The sequence below is a fragment of the Chrysochloris asiatica genome, unplaced genomic scaffold (assembly GCF_000296735.1).
Source record: "Chrysochloris asiatica unplaced genomic scaffold, ChrAsi1.0 scaffold00156, whole genome shotgun sequence".
Taxonomy (NCBI): domain Eukaryota; kingdom Metazoa; phylum Chordata; class Mammalia; order Afrosoricida; family Chrysochloridae; genus Chrysochloris; species Chrysochloris asiatica.
Window position 1 is genome coordinate 839,724 of NW_006408674.1, and position 21,713 is coordinate 861,436.

The 21,713-nt window shown below is 44.5% G+C and overlaps 1 protein-coding gene across 1 annotated transcript in view; it reads left to right on the forward strand.

The window, feature by feature from the left end:
* The window catches only part of TBC1D2B (TBC1 domain family, member 2B), a 115,155-nt gene that overhangs the window by 37,449 nt on the left and 55,993 nt on the right, over nt 1-21,713 (forward strand). The window contains exons 2-3 of the mRNA XM_006870896.1: nt 667-820; nt 14,375-14,540. Coding sequence (XP_006870958.1) covers nt 667-820; nt 14,375-14,540 — 320 coding nt within the window. The remainder of the gene's footprint in view (nt 1-666; nt 821-14,374; nt 14,541-21,713) is intronic.

Here is a 21,713-nt window from a genome sequence, read left to right on the forward strand (position 1 = left end):
TAGTGAGATTGGCCCAGGATTGGACATTGTTTCGTTCTGCTGTGCATGGGGTCGCTATGAGTCGGTTCCAACTCGATGGCACCTGACAACAACAACAACAACATATCAGCATGGAGGGTTCTGTGTGAATATTTCTCTTGGGTAAACACCTGGGACTGAGCAGGGTTGCAGGGTCACTTAGTAAGTGTGACAGATCCACTTGCTCTACATTGTTGTTGCTGACATGTTTCTAGGACTTCAGCCGTCCACACTCTAATTGACCTTGTTCGCTCTCCCAGATGCTGACAGAGTTTAAATACCATCGCTTGATGTACTTTGGCAAGAATGTCATAATGTCATCCATACTCTGTGAGCGTTGTCTTGACAAATGGAACGTATAGGCGCTCAGAGTGAAAGGGCCTCCGATCATCAAGCTTCCTAAAACCAGTTTTGGGGACATGTTCCATGGTATTACTTTCCAGTGTTTAGAATGAAAAAAATAGGTTTATGTGTGGTGCCATTCTTAGCTTGACCAACCCGCTGTGACTAAGATTTCCTTGCCGTGCTCTTCCTAACTCCTTTCTTCTGGCGTGGTGCATATAGCCTCCACTCACAAAATGTGATTTTTCTTTCTAAACTCCTCATGGTCTTGTTGGTCATAATCCTCCTCCTTTCCCCCATTTCCAGGCTCCGAACCGTCAACTCATGACGTACTGGTTGCAGGAGCTTCAGCAGAAGAGATGGGAATATTGCAACAGTCTCGACATGTTCAAATGGGACAGCGGGACCTCCCCGACCCCCGGAGACTTTTCTAAGGGTCTTGTGGCCAGAGATAACACAGGTAAGGCAGACACAGAGGGGATCTCTGTCAGTCCTTTGTGTGTAGCCGCTGGACACAGCGAGTCTACTTAGCAGAATGAGAACATCAGTAAGGCTGCCTTTGGGACACGTGCGGCATTCTGTAGCTAACTGAGTGCTTCCCTGGGCAGAATCATATTCAAGCCTCATGACAGTCTGGGAGTCAGGTCATGCCAGGGTCAAGTGCACTGAAGAGTTGATGCTGCTGAGGTCACTGAGAGCTGTGGCATTGCAGCCCCAGGTCTGACTCTCGCCCTCATATTTGTGTGGTCAAGCTTGGGCAGCATTGCTAGAGTTTGCAGATGTTACTAATTCATTTAGCAAAGTAAGTGCCCATGGTGGGCTTGGTGCCTCTCCTCTTGGAGGTTCTAGTCAAACAGGGTGGCTGCGGGAAGTCAAGAAGAAAAGGCTTTATTTTAGTCTTTAGGAAAGAGCTCAACTTCACTTAAGAATACAGGTTTTTAAAGATTTTTCAATATGACAAAAAGTTAATATTTAAAGAGTGTATACACTGGTATAAGGAGCTCTGGTAGCGTAGTGGTTATGAATCGGGCTGTGAACCGCAAGGTCAGCAGTTCGAAATTACCAGTTGTTCCGCAGGAGAAATATGAGGCTTTCTGCACCCGTAAAGATTTACAGCCTCGGAAACCCTGTACAGGGTCTCGATGAGTTGGAAGCAACTCCATGACACATAACAACAACAACATACACTGGTATGGCACTGTGGGTTAATGCACTGGACTGCAAAGTTGGTTTGAACTGCAAGGTCAGTGGTTTGAGCTCACCAGTTGCTCCTTGGAAACCCTATGCAGGGTTATAAATGTGTATGCTGTTAACTGACTCAACAGCATACAAATTTATCAAACAACACAAAGACCTTCTCAATGAACCCAGTTTATAAAGAAATACAACTAGTAGATGAACAATGAATGAGGCTCAACATTGTTAGTAATGAAAAGAAATACATGTTCAAACAAAAGACAACCATTTATCCATAATTAAGTACACAGAAACCCTAAATGGAAAAACTGTATTCAAATCACATATTGTTAAGGGAGAAAACAAGAAAGGAACTTACATGCATACAGTTTATGAATATCTATGTGTGGGCATAACTATGGAAAAAAACCAGGCACAAAAATACTGCATGTTTAACTCTTTTTATTTCATATCAGAGATAGAAACTGGTGGCTGAAAAATTGTGTTACCGTGTATGGCAGCGCTGCGTGTTCTTTCTAGAGCTGTGCGCGTAAAACATCTGCTCAGCTAGCCTAGCCATGCTCACCCTAGATAGGACTGAAGACAGGTAAAACTTCTCCTACCCTTCCCTCTTGGTTCCCTCACGTTTGAGCCCTTGTCATTCATTGTCTGATGGGTGTCACCCATCTGTACCCTCCTAGCACCTAAAGTCAGCGTGGGGAAGAGACAAGGAACCGGTTGTGTATCTTGGAAGGCAGTACTAGCTGTTGGAAGAAGCCCTGGAGGCCTGGGATTAAGTCCTGGCTCGGACATTTACAAATTGTCAGACGAGGACCATCATTTATCCTCTAGTTTAGGGCTTGGCAAACTGCGGCCTGTGGGGATAAAGTTTTCTTGGCACACAGCCCTGCCCAGCCATTTATGTATTATCTGTGACTGCTTCCACACAAGGGCACAGTTGAGTAGTTGTGGCAAAAACCAGGTGGCCCACAAACCTAACTTAATTCCTTTCTGGCCTTTTAAGAAAAAGGTTGCCAATCCCTGCTCGAGTGTCTTGAATGCATCTGTTGTCTTTTTTGAGCCTGTTTCCTCATCTGCTGTTTTAGGCAGTGTTCCCTAGAGAAGTAAAACCAGTGATGCTTACATATGTAAATATATGCAGAGATTTCATCTCAAGGATGGCTCCTATGGTTGTGGTGGCTGTGGGTCTGCTGGCAGGCTGGAGGCTCCTCCTGATGCCTGTAGTTTCCAGGTGGAGGTGGGAGGTGGACTTCAGGCTCACAAGCTGCAGAGGCTCTTGGATCCCAACGTCAGTGGGCAGTACAGCAAGCTGCTGGTTTAACTCCAAAGAAGTGAAGATCAGATGACGATGAGCCGAATGCAGGATCTCTTGAGCAAGCAAAAGGCCAGGGAACTTTGCTGGAATGTCCCTAGAGTTTGGGCACAGGCCACAGCTCTGAGGACACCTGGCCAGTCTCGTCCTAGATATAAGTACATCAGTTCTCATCCTAGGAGTTGTGATTGTTAAGTTCTGTCCAGTCACTTCTGACCCAGAGCCACCCTGTATAGGGTTTCCGAGGAATGACTGGGGAGCTTGAACGGCCAACATTGCAGTTCAAACTGACCTTCCAGTCCAGCGCATTATCCCACAGCGCCCCACCAGGACTCCTATCATAGGAGTTGATATTGTTGTTAAGTGCCGTCGAGTCGGTTCTGACCCATAGCAACCCTCTAGAGGGTTTCCAAAGAGTGACTGGTGAGCTTGAACCACCAACCTTGCAGTTCAAACCGACTTTGGAGTCTAGCGCAGTAACCCACAGCGCCACACCAGGAAAGGCTTTTATTGTTACATAACTGTCAAACACTGGGAATCATGGCGCAGCTGCGATGACACACAACCTTAACCATCACATTTCTAAATCGGAATGTGTTCATCGTGTCTGGTGCTTGAGATATCAAGACAAAATAGTTATAGTCCATGTATTCCCAAGAAGTGAGGGACCCATGCAGGGCCAGAGGTAACCATAGGTACCTTACCTGTGCTTGGAGTATTTTGGGGGGTGGGGTTGGTGGTGTTTGGGAAGGCACCCTGCAATTGGGGAGAGCTGAGCTGAGTCTTCAAGGTCAACCTTGAGAAAGCAGAGAAAGAAAGGCCCAGAGGCTGTTGTGTGACTAGGTGCGGACTCCAGGCAGGAGTGACAAAGGGAAAAGCACATAGGATCAGGGATTTAGAAGACAAGAGAAGAATGGTCAGTGGTCAGTGGGGGGGTGGGGCAGGGAGGAGTGATGGGTCATGTGCATTTTGAGGTCAGCCATGGCTAAGTGATAGAGAATGGGCTAGTCAGCAGGTTAAGTCTGATGCTCCAGGCTAGAAATCCCGGTACCCTAGACGACACTTGTGGCTGAGAGGAGACAAGGACACGGGCAGAACTGAGAGACCCGAGAATGGGAGACTAGAAAGACTTAGATTTGAGGGATAGGGAGGCTCTGGGTTTGAGGAGGAATACTAACCAGGACCTTGCCCACTCTGCTTCAGAGCTTTGCTATGAGGCCCAGACAGGAGACTGGATGGGAACGTACAGTCTGGGGAAGGGGCCATAAAGAAAGGGTGCTTCAAGAAGCTAGTGGACAAATGGAATATTCCTATAAATGTCTTAGGATTATGCTCAGCTGCAACACACAGGAAACTTAACTAATAGCAATTTAAACACATAGAGACGTACTGTCTCACGTAGTGGGCAGTGTGTGGCTGGGCTAGCCACTCACCAGTGCGATTAAGGAACCCAGACTCTGTCTAACTTTCTCTTCCCCTCCTTAGCGTACTAACTTTCATGGTCACATTAGCCACCCCTTAAGGGTTTTTCCCAGAAACCCTCAGCTTATGTATGACTCATGAGTTCGAACCCTATCACATGGCATTCCTAGCTGGAAAAGGGTCTGAGTGCAGCTAGGCGTGTGCCTCCCATCCGAATCGGAGTCCTTCCTGTGAGGAAGGAAGCAGCTGCAGTGGGTTCTAGTGAGGCAGCCGCCACCGCCACATGCTCGCCCACCAGAAAAATATTCTTCCAGAAGCCTTACCTTCAGAGTAAGAGACTGGAAAGCTTTACATTAGTCGCCAAGTGTTCGTGAGTGGGATGAGTGTGTATACAGTCTGTTTGCTCTGTTCTGTCTGCCTTCCTTCTGTAGCCCCGCCCCTGCTAGTATGCCGCTTCTCAGACACCACTTTGCAGTATCGTCTTTGTTTGGGTCAAGATATAGTTTCAACCCGGAAGGATGATTTACAAAGAGAGACAGGGTCTGCAAACCCTCATTGCTGCTAAGGCAGCCAGAACCCAAAGGAGGCATTCATAAATCGTAAGATGTGTGTCCTGCCTGTTATGCCTACTCCACTCCTCACGGAAACTAAGAAGGCCTCTGGTTTTAAGACTTTGCGAGTTCAAGGGTCTGAACATGCCCATGGTCAGGGTAGGCTTATGAGGGCCTGAGTTTGAGCGTCGACTGCATTTCTTGCAGAACCTCGTATTGCGCGTAGGGCTTGACTGATGACCACACATTTCCTCCTGTAAAGCAGCAGCGTCATCAAGTGTAGCGGTCCCACTGCGACAGCTTGAGTGGCAATGGGGGGGGGAAGGGGAAGGGAAGCAACCTCTGCAGCCCTCCGGGTAAACACTAGAGCTGCCTAGAAGAAAACCAGGGTGGAGCAAAGACTCAGCACCCACTAAGCCACAGGACTTTCGTGTCTAATGTCTTGGTCCCACAAAGTGATCAAAGACACCGTGCTTCTGTGTAATCCCATTTGTGAAATACTAACAGAATATCATGCGTTGGTCTAAAGTGTACGTTATGGTAATTAGCAGTGTCTTGGCTAGCGGGAGAGGGGTGGGTGTAAACCCCATTTCAGAACCACAGGGGCCTCTGTTAACAGTGTTCTGCTGATATCCCTGGCTCACAGAAGGTCTCCCTTGCCATACGTCTAATGGGTTATTGTCTTCGATTGATTCTTTCAACCATTTTACCAGTATTTATTGAGTACATCCTCTGTACTTAGGGTTGCCTCTGCATCTTTTAACCAAGCAGGGGCCCAGTTCTTGCAAGATTTATTTCTTTGGTGGAAGTTGGGGAAAAGATGGATATGAGATTAAGTAGACCCTAGACTGGCCCACCTGGAGGCTCTCAGTACCTGGAGGTTTGTGGATTCTCCCCAGTAGCCAGTTTCTTTTCTTTTCCTTTCTGTTTTTGATGCTTTCTGCACACTACAGAGCCCTGTGAAGTGCTTGACAGCTTACTGAAAGACTGGTGGCTCAGAACAGCCCAGCAGTACGTAGAGAGACGTAGAGAGACGTGGCAGTGTGCTTCCGTCCACATTACAGCTTAGGAAACCCTATAGGGAAGTTCTGGTCTGTCTGCGGGGATTGTGATGGGGACACATTATGCTATCACCAGGAAGGGAGCTCTGTTGCTCCTGACTCTACAACCGGGATTAAAGTTCAGTTCAATTAAAAAAAAGAATACTTCTTCAGATGAATCCCCCCTGTCCTTCCCCACATCCCAGCAGTGCCTTCTAGGCCTTGTTTTACAGTTCTTTGACATGTATGGGAATGGCGCTTTCCCAGTACTCCTTTTCTGGTTTCTTGGCTTGGTTTGGGGTTTGGTTTTATGGGACAGTGTTAGAGGTTTAATCATGTCCCCCAAATATGTGTCAACTTGGCTGGGCCATCATTTTCAATGGTTTGGCAGTTCTATAATGTTGTAAATTGGCAGCTATGTAACCCTACCCCCACATGTGATCAGCTAGTAATGTAATGTAATGATCAGCCAGTAATGTAATGTAATGATCAGGTCCCAGCCCTGATCCAATGTAAGGATGTGGCCTGCATCACCTGTTAGCTCTTATAAGAGCTAGAAGGAGAGATAAGTGAGTAGGAAGGAGGGACCTGCTTCCACCAGGAGGAGAGCCTGAAGCAGAGTGGTCCTTTGGACCCAGAGCCTCTTATACCTACCTAGACTCTGCCGTCTTCAGGGGTTGCTGGCAGGAAACTAGAGCCTGACTGGAGATAGCAGAGGAGGATCAGGAGCAGAGAGGAGGGGGCTGGCTGTGGCAGGAAATGCTCTGTTGGAGAGTCCCAGCAAACTTTGGCATCCTGTGTCTTAGAATACTGCAAGGGCTCTTAGAGACCAGTGAAGCCGAGACCCAGAGGGGGCAGGGCCGTGCTCCAGGCCAGGCTGGGATTAGAACATTGGAAATGTCAACATTGCAGGCTATAGCTCACCTCAAGTTGTCATTTATTAGGTATTTGAAAATGTTGAAAGAGAACAGAGACAGTCGAACACTAAACACAGACTTTCTCCGCTGACCCTGCCAGAGCAGTCCTTGTTCAGGAACTCCAGGAGCCTGTCCTACTAGAGGCCTCAAGGAAATGTTGTGTCCTAGTTTGTGTTTTCCTTGAATGTCCTTCTAGAGGCGACTCCTTGAATGCTAATGTTAGGACACATTGAAGAGAAGCCAGCAGGCTCCGCTTTCAATAAAGTAAATCTCACGTGGTCTTTGAAAACCCTGAAAACTAACAATAACAGCAGAAACACAGAAAGCCGAGAAAAGAGTCTTTTCTGTGTCATTTTGTTTTGAGAGTGTACACAGCAGAACACACACCCCCTTCAGCAGTTTCTACATGTCAGTTCAGTGACGCGGGTCACATTCTGAGAGCTGTGCAACCGTCCTCAGCCTCCTGTCAGTAACACACTCACTGGTCCCTGGGATTCCCTCTGACCTTCTGAGTTGCTGTAGTCCGTCTTCAGTTTAATCTCACGTAGACAGTTTCTTAAAAGAGCACAATGCTCCAGCGGACGCTCTCGACTGAATTATTGTTTGGTTTTAAGACTACATCCCAGGATATTTTTAGTTTAAGATTTAACAATTACATCAGGGCAATCATTTCAGGGGCTCATCCAGCCTCAGTGGTTCCAGAAAGTCTGGATTACAAAATCTTGTTTTGCATTTGCCCCCCTTTTGGTCAGGAGCCTTTTTTTTTTTTTTTTTAAATAGCTTCGTTTTCAAATCAAATCATTATTTTTAGAAATTAGCCTATTTCTCCACCATATTTCCTAGTCTCTGCCCCACCCTAAGATCCTAGCAGGCCAGGACCTTGAAGTTGCTCAGAAATGTTCCCATTGTGGGCTGAGAGTCGCTGCAAGTTCTGGGGTTTTCTTTGGTGTAATAAGCGCTTTGCCACCACGCAAGAGTGATTTACAGCCTGTGCCCACAGAGGAGCAGTTAGCACCTTGCTGGCAGCCCACACAGGAAGGAGGGACTAGAGGGGCTTGGTGTTGAAATGAGTATAGCTTACTATGCTTATTTCCTGTCTGGCCTTACCGTTGTACTGCCCTGGTGGGGAGAGCTCTGTGGACCACCAGCTGTGGCGGAGCTTGTGTGTGTGTTTTACTTTTCCCTGAAATAAAGATGTGAGAGCCTCCTACACACCCATTGCACATATACACACATGCTGGGTACGCTGTGGTCTCCGCAGCAGGTACCGGCCCCTCCACCTGCCCTGCGGTGGTTGTGTACTGCAGAGACACCCCCACCTGCCCTGTGGTGGTTGTGTACTGCAGAGACACCCCCACCTGCCCTGTGGTGGCTGTGTACTGCAGGGGCAAGGGATTGACTTCTAGCTTGGACTCTGTGCTCAAATAAAGTCGATAGAGAAAACTAGATTGTATTAGTGGTTTTTAAATTTGTGTGTGTATGTTGGGACTCTTTTACCAAGTGCAGTCTTAAGGGAGTGGGAATGAATCCCCATATGTAATGAAGGGCCTGCTCTGGTTGGAACTGAGGATGGGCCCCCTTCTTGCTCTCCGCACATCTCCTGAGGCACCTGCTGGAACCCTAAGGCTCAGAGGAAGGATCTGGATGCTCGATATATTCTGAGACTTGACATTTCAGTATGTTCCTCTCACAATAAAATATGAGGCATGTTCATTTTTAGGGCAAGGACTGTGTCTCATCAGCTGTTTCACCCCCCCAGTGCTTAGCACTGAATTCCCCAAACAAAAGCCCGCTGGTTACTGCCAAGGTGACTCAGATTCATGTGGACTGTGTGTTTCAGAGCAGAACTGAGCTCAGAACCTGTGTGGTATTTGTAACTGTTGGACTCACTCTCCTCAGTGCATACTCCTGCTCTTTCCAGTCTGAACCATAAAGTAAGAAATGTGTTGATCCTTGGTCAGGGTCGAGTTCCCCTGATGGTTAGAGATGCATAGCAGTGACTTATGAAATTAGATATTTTGTGATTTGGATGTTGTGTGAACACCTTATTATTTATAGACAGTCCCTAAATTACAAACAAATACCAATCCTAAATATGTCTTTAAGTCCAATTTGTGAGTTGGAACATTTAGGTAAACATGGTTTGTATATAATGTCAGGTTACTCAAATGTCAGCCTTAGTATATGGTGGTGGAAGTGGATATGTGCTGTGGAGTTGGTTCTGACTCATAGCGACCCTGTAGAGGGTTCCGAGGTTGTAAATCTTTACCAGAGCAGAAAGCCTCATCTTTCTTCCACAGAACCACTGTGGATCATGAGATTAGCAGCCTGACTCATAACCATTATGCTGCCAGACCTATATAGTAAACCTTTCTATGAATAAAAACATTAAACATTCCCAGATACACTAAAACACCTCTGACGTAATAATACAGTAACAATAATGTTTTGATGTGTTACAAAGTTGTATCGATTTGTTCTTATGAACCACTGTACATACCTCAGATTTTTCACATAACGATATCTTAGGCTTTACAGGGGTTGGACATACATGACATACGAGGTTACCACACAGATCTCATGCAGCCCCAATTGCCCCCCGTGTCCTGGATCCCCTACAAGGTCCCACGTTGCATTTATGTTCTGTTTGCTTGAGCAGAGTTCTGGCAGGACGTTGTAGGGAAAGTATTGGACTGCTAACCGCAAAGTTGATGGTTCAAACCCACCAGCTGCACCTCAGAAACCCTATATGGGGTCCTTATGAGTCAGAACTGACTCAACAGCACTTACCAACAACATTTCTTTAGTCACTTTACCAATTGCAGTCGAGTCAGCGCCAGCTCAGAGCCACCACTGCGCTTAGTGGTTGGTTGGTTAGTTTTTAATTGAACTGAATGAAGCTTTACAGAAAAGATCATCAGTTTTACATTCAATAAATCATACACTTGGTTTCATCTCAGTGATTGCAGTCCCCTCCATGTAACAAGAACTGTTCCACTTCCACCCTGTGGCTACTCATGTACAAATATCTTCTTTCAAACTCTTGCATATTTGTGGGATATTTAAATACATCTATCCCACTCTTCCACCCATACCCCTTCAGCCTGTGTCTCTGTCCTTGCGTCTACACACAGAACACTGTTGTTCCGAGGTTGTGTCTCACTCTTCACCTCTCACCCCTTTAGCTAACCTTGTATATGTCCCTATGTCTTCACCTTTCTTCATCATGCTTCTGCCAACCTCCCCTCTTCTTCTAGTTTCTAAACTTTTTATTGTGAATTGAGTGACGGTTTGCAGACAAGATCATCAACTTTACATTCAACAAATACACTTTGTTTCATCTCAGTGATTACAATCCCCTCCCTGCAACATCAGCTATCCTGCTTCCTCCCGTGGTTCCTATTTGCATTCCACCGCCTTCCTATGCCTTCTCAACTTTGTCCTTAGGAAAATGTTGCCCTTTTGATTTTTAATGATTGGTCATTCCATGGTAAGTATGCCTTGCTAGATATCATTGCCCGCCCCCCACACTCCCCACCATAAACCTGTTTACTGCTTGGCTGAAAATTGGGTCAGGAGGATGAGTTCCTTTCCAGACCTGAAGGGTGGTCAAGGGTCTTAGTCTCAGGTTCCTCCAGTCTCTTTCTGACCAGTAGACCCAGTCCTTTTTTTTTAAGCTTTTTTTCTCCACATTGTCTCCCACTCTATCTGAGACCCTGTAATGTGATACCTTTCAGAGCAGTTGGTAGTAGTAGCCAAGCACCATCTAGCTCTTCTGGTCTCAGAGTCATGGAGACTGGTGTTCACATGTTCCATTAGTCCATTGGACTAATTGTTTCCAAGCCTCTTCCATTCTCATCACTCTTCTTTCTTTCTTCTATGGAGAGACCAGTAGCTGCACCTTAGACGGCTGCTCATGAGCTTTTAAGATCCCAGACGTTACTTACCCAAGCAGGATGTAGAACATTGGCTCAGGGGACTATGTTATATGCCAGTTGCCCTTGATGTTCCCTGAGACTGTGGTCCTGAGCCCCTAGGTCCATCAACTCATTGCCTTAAAATGTTTGATAATATCTAGGAATTTTTCATCTTTTTGCTTGCAGTATGCTCTACCACATTCATAGTTGTGTTTGCATGAAAGGTAAATGCTATTATTGTTAAGGGCCGTCAAGTCAGTTCCAACTCATAGCAACCCTGTATAAGGTTTCCAAGTAGCAGCTGGTGAGTTTAAACCACTGATCTTCAGTTCAAACCAACCTTGTGGTCCAGTGCATTATCCTACAATGCCACACCAGGACTCCTTGAAAGGTAAATACTCATGTACATATAACCTCTTTCAAACTCATGTATTTGTGGGAGATATATATATCACTCTTCCTCCTTTACCCATTCAGCCCACATCTCAGTCCATGTATTTACACACACAACAACACTGTTGTTCTTAGGTTGTGCATAGATCACTATTGATTTCTTTCTTCTTTTACCCATGCATACCTCCCTGTGTCTTCACCCATCTTTGTTCTTTTTCTGTCACCCTCCACCCTCTTGTCCTTGCCCTTCTTGTATATTCCCCTTACCCAAGTTAACATTGTGTACCCTTTAGCCAGTGAATTACTTTCTCTTCCCTCCCACCTCTGGTAAGCATCAAATAATATTTATTATAGTATGAAAATCTTTTTTTTGACTTTTTACAGTACTGGTCTCATACAATGTTTGTCCTTTTGTGATTATTTTTTTGATGATCTTTATAGTTCTAGAATTTACAGTTAGGTCTTTAATCCACTTTGAGTTTGTTTTTGTATATGGTATGAGATATGGGTCTTGTTTCATTTTTCTGCAAATGGATTTCCAGTTTTGCCAACACCCTTTGTTGGAGATACTGTCTCTTCCCCATTTAATGTGCTTTGGTCCTTTGTCAAAGATCAGCTGACTGTACGTGGATGGAATTACTTCTGGCTTTCCAATTTTGTTTCATTGATCTATGTATTTGTAACAGTACCAGACTGTTTTGCTAGTACCAGAGAGTTTTACTTCTTTGCCAATTTGGATGCCTTTAATTTCCCTTTCTTGCCTTATAGCTCTGGCTAAGACCTCCAGCACCATATTGAATAGGAATAGTGGTAAAGGGCATCCTTGTCTGGTTCTTGTTTGCAAAGGGAAGGCTTTCAGTTTCCCTCCATTGAGGGTCATATTAAATGTTGGATTTCCATATGGGTTCTTAATTATGTTGAGGAATTTCCTTTCAATTCCTACTTTGTTGAGTGTTTTTATCAGGAATGAATTTTGGATTTTGTCAAATGCCTTTTCTGCATCAATTGATAGGATCGTGTGGTTCTTTTCCTTTGTTTTATTTATATGTTAGATTACACTGATTGTTTTTCTAATATTGAACCATCCTTGCATCCCTGGAATGAATCCCACTTGGTTATGATGTATTATTTTTGTTTGATGTGTTGTTGAATTTTTAAAAAAATAATTAATTTTTTTGTTGTTACAACGATATACACAACAGAGCATAAAACAACCCATCCAACCGTTATCTACATGTGCATTTCAGAGATTTGTGTTTAGATGATGAGTCTGCCGGTTGTGTAGCCTTTTGTACCTTTCCTCAAGTGGTTCCTCCCCCATCAACATAGACTCACTGCCCCTCAGTCTCCTGTCTGATCTTTCCAGTTGCTGTTGTCAGTTTGATCTTTTACAGATTAGTCTTAAAAGTATAACTCTCAGGGCAGACATGCTTAACTAGTGAAGCTAAACTGTTGTTAGATTTTTAAGACGACATCAGTGGGTATTTTTTGGCTTCAGGCTTATGGATTATCTCAGGCCAGTGACTTTATCTGTATATATATAACTCTGTCCTAAATAAATGACTCAGACGGGTGCTCATTTGATTAGAAAAATCAGTTTTTTCTTAGCTATCTGTGTTCAGCATTTTCATTCTGATTTTGTTGTGATAGAAAGAGTAAGAGTTGATAAGACCAAGATGGAAGGGATGTTTTATTTGAGAGAGGTGTGGCCCAAATGGATGATGGTGAAGTAATGCTCAATTCTGCTGACACATAGGCCCCATTCTCAGAGGTCCCGTGTCATTAGGAAGAATACAAAGAATCTGTAGTTGGAAACATTTTCCTCAAATGCTAAAAATGCAGTGTTTTGGGGTTTTTTTGTTTTTGGTTTGTTGTTGTTTTTTATAAGACGCTTTAAATGCATGTGAAGATAGACTGGCATGATGTTCCCTTGCTTTTTTGGTAGTTTCCAAACTTACCACCTCCTCGCCAGTTTTGTTTCCCTGGAGCTCCTGACCACATCGTCCTCTCATGCTGTTTGGCAGTAACTCCTGGAGGCCCTGTCATTTCAACTGTAAATAGTTAAAACTTAAATTTCAGAGATATTATAATCTAAAGTTTTATTAGGCTTTATAGCATCAGTGCATTTCCTTAGGAATTTTCTGAACTATTGTGACATGCAAACTTATCTTTTCAGTGTTACTATTTATAAATGTTAGCATGTACATGATGTAGTGGATTAAGAGTTGATCAGCAGTTTGAATCTACCAGCTGCTTCACAGGACAAAGATGATGTGTTCTGCTCCTGTAAATATTAATAGCCTTGGAAACATAATATAGGGTTACTATGAGTCACAACCTACTTGGCCACCACCATGGTGGCACAATGGTTAAGCAACCACTAACCCAAAGGCCAGTGGTTTGAATCCAATAATCACTCCATGGGAGAAAGATGTGGCGGTCTGTTTCCATAAAGACTGTTGTTGTTAAGTGCCGTCGAGTCGGTTCTGACTGATAGCGTCCCTGCATAGCATTTCTAAGGAGTTCAAACCCACCTTGCAGCCCAGTGCTTATCCTACAGCACCGTACTAGGACTCCAATCCTATGGACCAGTTCTGTGAGTCAGAATTGACTAGGTAGGCAACAGTGGGTTTGATTTGATTCATATATATGTGAGAGAGTTTCAAAAAAGTTCATGGAAAAAATGAAATTAAAAGATGATGGGATTTTCCACAACTTTTTGAAGCCTCCTTATATATAGTTGCATTCTTCCCACTTTCTTAGAAAAGGTTTTTTTTACATAACAGTATATCCTGGAAATTGCTTATCAGTACAGGTAAGTGGTCCTTGATCACAGGTCTATGTCAGGTTTAGTCATCTACGAGACTGGAAGAAAATCCCAGTCTCCTCTTCCTTGGCGGATGCTATTATTAATTGGTGGTTTGAAGCATATCACAGTCTTCCTTTGACAAACATGGATCTTCTTTAGAGTACTGAAGTCATTGGTAGATTCTGTGTGTACTATACATTAAGAACATACATAATTTGCTTGTATTATATTTATATATGTGTGTCAGCTTCAAAAAGTTTGTGGAAAATGGAAATTAAAAGTTAATATAATTTTTCCATGGACTTTCTGAAGACCATATATACACACACATGCATATGTACATTATATATCTTTTTTTGCAGGACATCAAATCAGTGTTCTGTGTGGTGTATCAAGTTCACTGTGGGAGCTTTGAGTAGCTGACATCCCTTGGTGTTATTTTGTTTTGTTTTTCAGATTTCCTTTATCCACACCCAAACGCTTCTGCAGAAAAAGCCAGAAATGTCCTAGCTGTGGAAACTGCCCCTGGAGAGCTGGTGGGAGAACAAGCTGCAAGTCAGCCGGCTCCAGGGAATCCAAATTCCATTAACTTCTCTTTGAAACAGTGGGGCACTGAACTCAAGTGAGTCTTTGGAACTGTACTGGAAATGGATGGTCGTTGCTGATACATATTGTCATTGTTTATATGAAGTGACAAATCCACCATTCACTTGTGAAGGTCTTTGTTGTTTACCACATACTTTCACAAACAGCATCATCGTATTAATGTGTCCCTGAGACTGTGCCACCCTCTCTCACAGTTGTGGTTTAATTGCTCAACTCTGTGAAGTGGGTCAAATAGGTGACATCTTCAGAGAGAGAAGCTAGCCCAGGCCGAGTACTTGCCTGGTGTTCCCAGGTTCCCAGGGTCTGCCCCACGCTAGAACACCCGGGCTATGTTCTTGGTCAAAAGTGGAGATGCTCATTTAAATAAAAGCTTTATAATTCATATATAATTTACCCGCTTACGAAAGTGTACAATTCGGTGGGTTTTTATATATATCACAGAGTTAGGTACATCACCACAGTCAATTTTAGAATACTGTCATTGTCCCTAAAAGAGACCCCATACCCATTAGTGATCTCTCTCCAGTCTCTCTAGCTCCTGGCTACCACCAGTCTAATCTACTTTCCGTCTCTATGGATTTGTCTATTCTGGACATTTCATATAACTGGAATCATCTAATATGTGACGTGTGTGTGTGTGTGTGTTTGTCTGGCTTCTTTCATGTAGCGTAAACTTGCCAAGGTTCATCTCTGTTGTAACATGCATCAGTCCTTCATCTTTTTATTGTTGCATAGTATTCTGTATTCTAGATAAACATTTTGTTTGTCCCTTCATTCATTAACAGACATTTGCATTGTTTTCACTTTTTAGCAATAAAGAATATTTTGCCTCAGTGAACACGTGATCACCAGTTTTTATGTGGACATGTGTTTTCACTTCTTTTGGGCATGTGCCTAGGAGTGGAGTGCTGGGTCATGTGGTAACTGTTAAACTTTTTGTAAAACTGCCAGGCTGTTTTCCAAAGTGACTGTACCATTTTACATTCTCACCAGAGTGTTCCAGTTTCTCCACATCCTTTTTAATACTTGGAACGCTCTGTCTTTTTCACTGACAGCCATCATAGTGCGTATGCAGTAGTATCTCATTGTGGTTTTGATTTGCATTGTCCTGGTGGCTCATGATGTTGAGTATGTTTTCATATTTTTATTGGATGTTTTGTATCTTCTTTGGAGAGATGTCTTTTCAGATCCTTTGCCCATTTTTATATTGGCTTATTTAAATTTGGGCAAAGGATCTGAACAGACATTTTATTTTGCCTTATTTTATTTGCTGAGTTGTTAAGAATTCTTTGGGTGGAGATATTTTTACCGCAACTTGAAATGACCCAGTTGGTAGCCACAGAATCTCAGGAACCTGGCTTAGGGTTAGAGATAAAGTAGTAGTAGAATGTTGAAGTGGAGATGCTTTGGGGACATTGGAAGCTGCTTTCTCTGCTCCCCCACCCAGTGATCATTGTGCAGTTGGCCATCTTTGCTTGACTGGGGGTTTTGTAGGAATAGGGTAGCTGTAGACGCCATCATCCAAGGATGCGCTGTTTCAGAAAGTGGCCTCCCGCCTTTAACCTCTCTTGTGGTTGAATTCAATGTGAATTTCAAAGAAATTCATTTCATTTGTACTTTTAGTTCTTAAGATAAGGTACCAACCAGGCTTCTCAACTCGGAATGGGTATGGTAGTGGAGTAGGCTGAGGTCGGAACGGCAGAGTGCCCAGACCAGACGAGCAGCACGTGTCTTCTAGGGAGCTTCTCGTTCCCTCCAGCAGTTCTGCGGAGCCCCAGCTGCCCCTCTCCTGGCTTGTTGCAACAGTCCCAGCTCCCATCCACCTGCATTTACTTATTCATATAAACCTTTCATTGTGAATTGAGTGCAGATTTACAGACAGGATCATCAGTTTTACATTCAGCGTATCACATGCTTTGTTTCATCTCAGTAATTCCACCTGCATTTATTTACCGTCTTCAAACAGAGCTCTGATCCTGCCATGGATGTGTCACTAACGGTCCTCAACGTACAGGGTCAGCTCCCAGCTCACTGGTGTGCCATCTTCAGTGACCTTAGTCTGTGCATTGTGTGGCTTATTTCTCCATGTTTTCATTCGTTGCAGCCCTTCTGTCTGCTCAGTGTCACACAGCAAATGTGGAAGACCAGAAGTACCCTACCAGGTCCCCTAGTTCTCCTTCCACCAAATCAGACCTCCTTTCATGACAAACTGTGGTGGGGGGCTGTTGATTTGCCAGATTTCCTCAGCCTTGAAACGCCATCAAGGCTGACCTGTAGCACTGAGCTTAGGGTAACTTTGAATGCGTCGTGCCTAGGAAAGTGAGTCCAGGTCTCTAGTGCCTGTTGTACGTGACACGCACATTCTCAGGGTAAAAGGTCACTAGACTTCAATCCCGTCTCCTACCCAAGGGGCTTTACAGTGCAGCATGAAATAGTGAATCAACCAGAACACATCTGTCTTGGAGGAAGTACAGCCAGAATGCTCCTTAGAATCAAGGATAGCAAGACTTTGGACATGTTACTAGGAGGGAGCAGTCCCTTGAGAAAGAACATTTAACTTGGTAAAAATTAATTAGTTAGGACAAACCCAATAGACTCTTAGTAACTCTGTGGTGATTGCTGGTGGCGGAGGCTGGTGGGGGGTAGATGTTGCTATGAGTTGGAACCATCCTGACAGACCCTAACAACAACACAGTGGCTAAGAGCCCAACTGCTGGAGTTCAGTTTCCAGACTTACCACTTACTAGCTAGGTAACTGGGATAATGTACTGGTCTGCAAGGTCTGTTCAAATCCACCAGCTGCTCCTTGGAAACACTCTACAGGGTGGTTGTGAGTCAGAACTGATTTGACAGCGCTTCACAATAGCAGCTAGGTAACTTGGACACAGTGATTGAACTCTCGGTGCTTCAGGTCCTCACTTGTAAAGGTGGGTAATAAGACAGTTCATAAGATCACTACGGAGAAGATGAGTTATCCGTGTGAGTGTAAAATAAGGTCTGGTACTTGACGAGTGAGTTGTTGGTGTTGTTACCATTGTTAGGGGAGGCATGGCCATCCTCTACAGAAGTCCACCAGTCCACTTTCTTTCAGAATCCTAGTGCTGTTGGCATTAGGTATTAAGTGTTTATGGTCGGTTGTTTTTACTTAGGGGGGTTTTTACAAAAGTTGAAATAAAATAGGTGAAGAGAGAGACTTTAATGATCATAACGACTCATAGTGACCCTGTATAGGGTTTCCTAGGAGCAGCTGGTGGATATGAACTGCCGAACTTGTGGTTCAAACTGACCTTGCAGTCCAGTACTTCCCCTGCAGCCCCACACCAGGACTCCTTAATGATTATTGTTGTTGTTGTTAGCGCCGTCGAGTTGGCTCCGACTCAGTAGTGGCCTTGTACCATACTCAACAACAACAAACAACATAGCAGTTTCTGAGGAGCAGCTGGTAAACTTGAACCGCTGATCTTGTAGTCCAGCCCATTAACCCGTATCACTACTTGTTGTTGTTGAGTGCCGTCAAGACAGTTCTGACCCACAGCAACCCTGTATAGGGTTTCCAGGGAGAGGCTGGTGAGTTTGAACCACCGACCTTGAGGCTCAAACCAACTTTGCAGTTCAGCACACTAACCCACAGCGCCACACCAGGACTCCGTCAATTTAATAAAATAATGTTATTCCTGTATTATAAATGAATGGCTGATTGATTTTTTTATGCATTCAAATGGTACCAAAATTAGAGTGGTGGTGGTTGTGTACCGGGGAGTTGGTTCCGACTCAGAATGACCCTGCAGATTTTCCGAGGGTGTAAATCTTTACAGGAGCAAAAAGCTTCATATTTCTTTTGCAGAGCAGCTGGTAGATTTCAACTGCTGACCTTCCAGTTAGCAGCTCAGCTCATAATCCACTACGCTCCCAGAGCTTCTTTAAATTATAATCCGGGTTTAAAGGATAATGGAATGCCTGGCTGCTGTGTTTTCCTCTGTTGCCCAGTGCCATTGAAATTCTCTTAACCAGTTTCCACTTTGTCCCCTGATTATCTGACATTTTAAATTCCCTCAGAACCATGGTCTGTAGAACCATGTGCTCATGGGTGACTGCCAGGAACCCTCCACCCCTGCTCCTGCCAGTCCCCACCCCCCTATGGCCCCCAATCCCACCTCCAGCCCCCACATATTTACCAAGAGTCAATTGGGTTTGTCCTAACTAGTTAATGCCTATTACTTACTTTAATTACATAATTTAATGAAATAACTTAGTGACCCCACAAAGTATAAAATGAAATTGTTTCTATGAAAAGTAAGTAGCTTGCTTAAGGAAATTTGATCAAGGTGAGTCACTAAAAATAATTGCTGTCAGAATGTGGGTGAGTGAAGCTGCGAAGGATCAGAGAAGAAGTTATAAAGAGACTATTCTTAGATTGTTTCACTTTCTAAAGAGAGGCAGCACAAAACTGGAAAAGTTAGAGATGTCTTCTGAATGTGGATTATGTAAGAAAAATAACAGAGAACTGCAGCCAGTAGACCCAGACTGTAAGAAGAGGCCTTAGCTGCCCCGATCACCAGACCGGCAAATCACACACACTTACGCCTTTGTGTTGTTCCTGCTGTTGCTGCCAGGTATGGTTGGGTTGGTTCTGACTTGTAGTGACCCTGTATAGGGTTTCCAGGGAGTGGCTGGTGGATTTGAACCACTGACCTTATGGTTAGCCATCCAGTGCTTATCCTACAGCGTCACACCAGGACTCCCATGCCTCTATAGGAACGTGTATTTAAGTTATTTTAAAATGCCTTGGTGCTTTAGTCAGGTTTTTCAATGAATTTACCAACAGTCTGAACCTCTTTCTGTGGAAGATAGAGATTTTTTATAAAATGCTGGTGGGTTCATGTGTGTGTGGATTTGCAAAGTTGTGGCAGGGGGTGAGTATGTGAGCAAGGCAGTGAGTTCTATACAGCAAGGCTGTGGCCTGGAGCCCACACATTTATATTTGGGTGGGCGTGGGAGGTGTGTTTAGGCTGCAGCGGTGCGGCAGGTGTGGGTGACAGTGGTGAGCTGTGCTCGGTGACTGTGAGCACAGGGCTGGGCTCAATGCTGAGCTCCCAGGATCTAGCACAGTCCCGCTCTGTGTAGGAACGGTGTCATATTGTGCCTGGGGTTGTTTTCTGCTAGCCTGGGTTTTAGAAACGCAGCTCTTTAATGTCTCTTAGCTTCATTGTCTCCATTAGGAAATTAGTGTGTGTGTATGTGTTGTCTGTCTGCATGTTTGTATTAAAATACTCTACCCCACTGGAAGGGTGAGTGCAGAGGTTGTCAGTGAGAGCTGCCCATCACAGTGTCTGACTCATTGTGAGCGGGTGCTCTATAAGCTGGGGCCACCAGGACCCAATCCTGCCAGTACTGCTCCATTATCATCATCCCTACACTTTTTTCTAAAAGTTTTTATTGTAAATTGAGTCAAGGTTAACTGACAAGATCATGAGCTTTACACTCAACAGTTAATATGCTTTGTTTCATCTCAGTGACTACAATCCCCTCCATCCTGTGGCTTCTCTTTTAGATCTTATATTTCACAAATGAACAAAGCAAAAATATTTGATGTTCACATACACACACACACACACAAATATATATATATAGTCATTTACATGCACATTCTGTAAGCCAGCCTCCTGCCCGCAGGCACATAGCCTTACTCATACTCAATCCATGGGCCTGGAGCCTACAGCTGCTCTGTCTCTCCATGCCACTGCCTTTCTGCTGTTGCTGCTTTTCTAGGTAGAGATCTCATGGTCCACTCATGTTCTTGATGGTCCTGGGATCCTCTGTTCCTAGAATGAAAGATTAACTGCTCCCCCTTTTTAGTTACACATCTTCTACCATTACAGTAGTGACAATCACAATGAATCCTGCTAACAGGTACTCACAATTGAGTCATAAAATCCTACCAGCATCACGCCCCCCCCCCCAATCCCCTTTCACCAGATCCATCTGGAGAAGAGGAAAACAATTCAGTGACGATTCTGCCTTACCCCACTGTTCTGAAATTAATCACACTCATGAAAGCTTGTAAGCTAGCCTTATTGCCCCCTATTTTTGATAGCCAGTGTCTAAATTGCCCATTCCTATCAACCCAGTGCACTGAGGAAACAAGCTTGTGCCTTGATATGAAGAATCCTTCCATTCCAATTGGAATTGTGAGCAACTGCATCCGTAAGCAAGGGTCCAGTTCATCAAATTGTAGCAATTCACATTTGCTCAGAGTATCAAGCATCTTTATCTTCATCTGGTCGAGTTCTGGTCAGCTAGCCATTCAAGCTAGGTTAAATGGATACTAGCTACAAGTTTGGGAGTTCACGCATGCCTCCCCACACTTCAGACCAGCTGGCCGCTTCACTCTCAGCCCTAGCCCCCAGCGGCTAGGTCAGTGTCCGTGGGCTTGGGAGTTCACACATCTCCCCCTAAACTTCAGACCAGCCAAGCCTTCCTCTTCTCTCTCGCATCTTGAGGTCAATAAATGTCAATGGAACATGGTCAGACTCAGCCCATGGCTTCATTGCTGCATTTCCCCCACTTCCACTCACAAGTAGGCCCGGGTGGTCACCAGTGAGCATACTCACTGCTTGTGGGTTCCCTTTGAGTTTGAGTCTGAGAAGGGGGTTTTCCTGGATGAGCTGTCTTTTCTTGCCTTAATGCCTCTGAAGCAAACAGCTGCTTGATATTCTTTTAACAGCCATTTTGAATCAGCAGGTAAGTAGGTCTTCCCTTCCTTCCCTGTCAGGTGGAGCAGGATACCTTTCTCAAGGGTAGAAAGTATGCCCACCCTTCCGGGCTGGGCCTGCAGTTGGCCCCACTAAGGTTCCCCCCCCCCCTTTTTCTTTTTTTTGTCTGCTTCCCTCTGGGTCCCTGAGGCCTGGTAGACAGGGTGATTTTTGTGTGTGACTAGTGTTTCCAGGAGACTGTTCTGGTCTTGCCTTCTAGGATTGATATACTAATAACTCATCTCTTCAGCCCCAGTTAGTAACAGAGGGCCAGCCCAGCCTGAAATAGGTCCCCAGATGTTTGGTGCATTTGGGGAAGTTGTTCAGATCCAGTAGCTGTCATTTGTTTGTGGTTTTCCTTGGTGTAAGGCACAGTTCTAGCTTGGCCATGAAAGACAATGAGTTTAGTCACTGCGCTGCTTGCTGCTCCACACAAC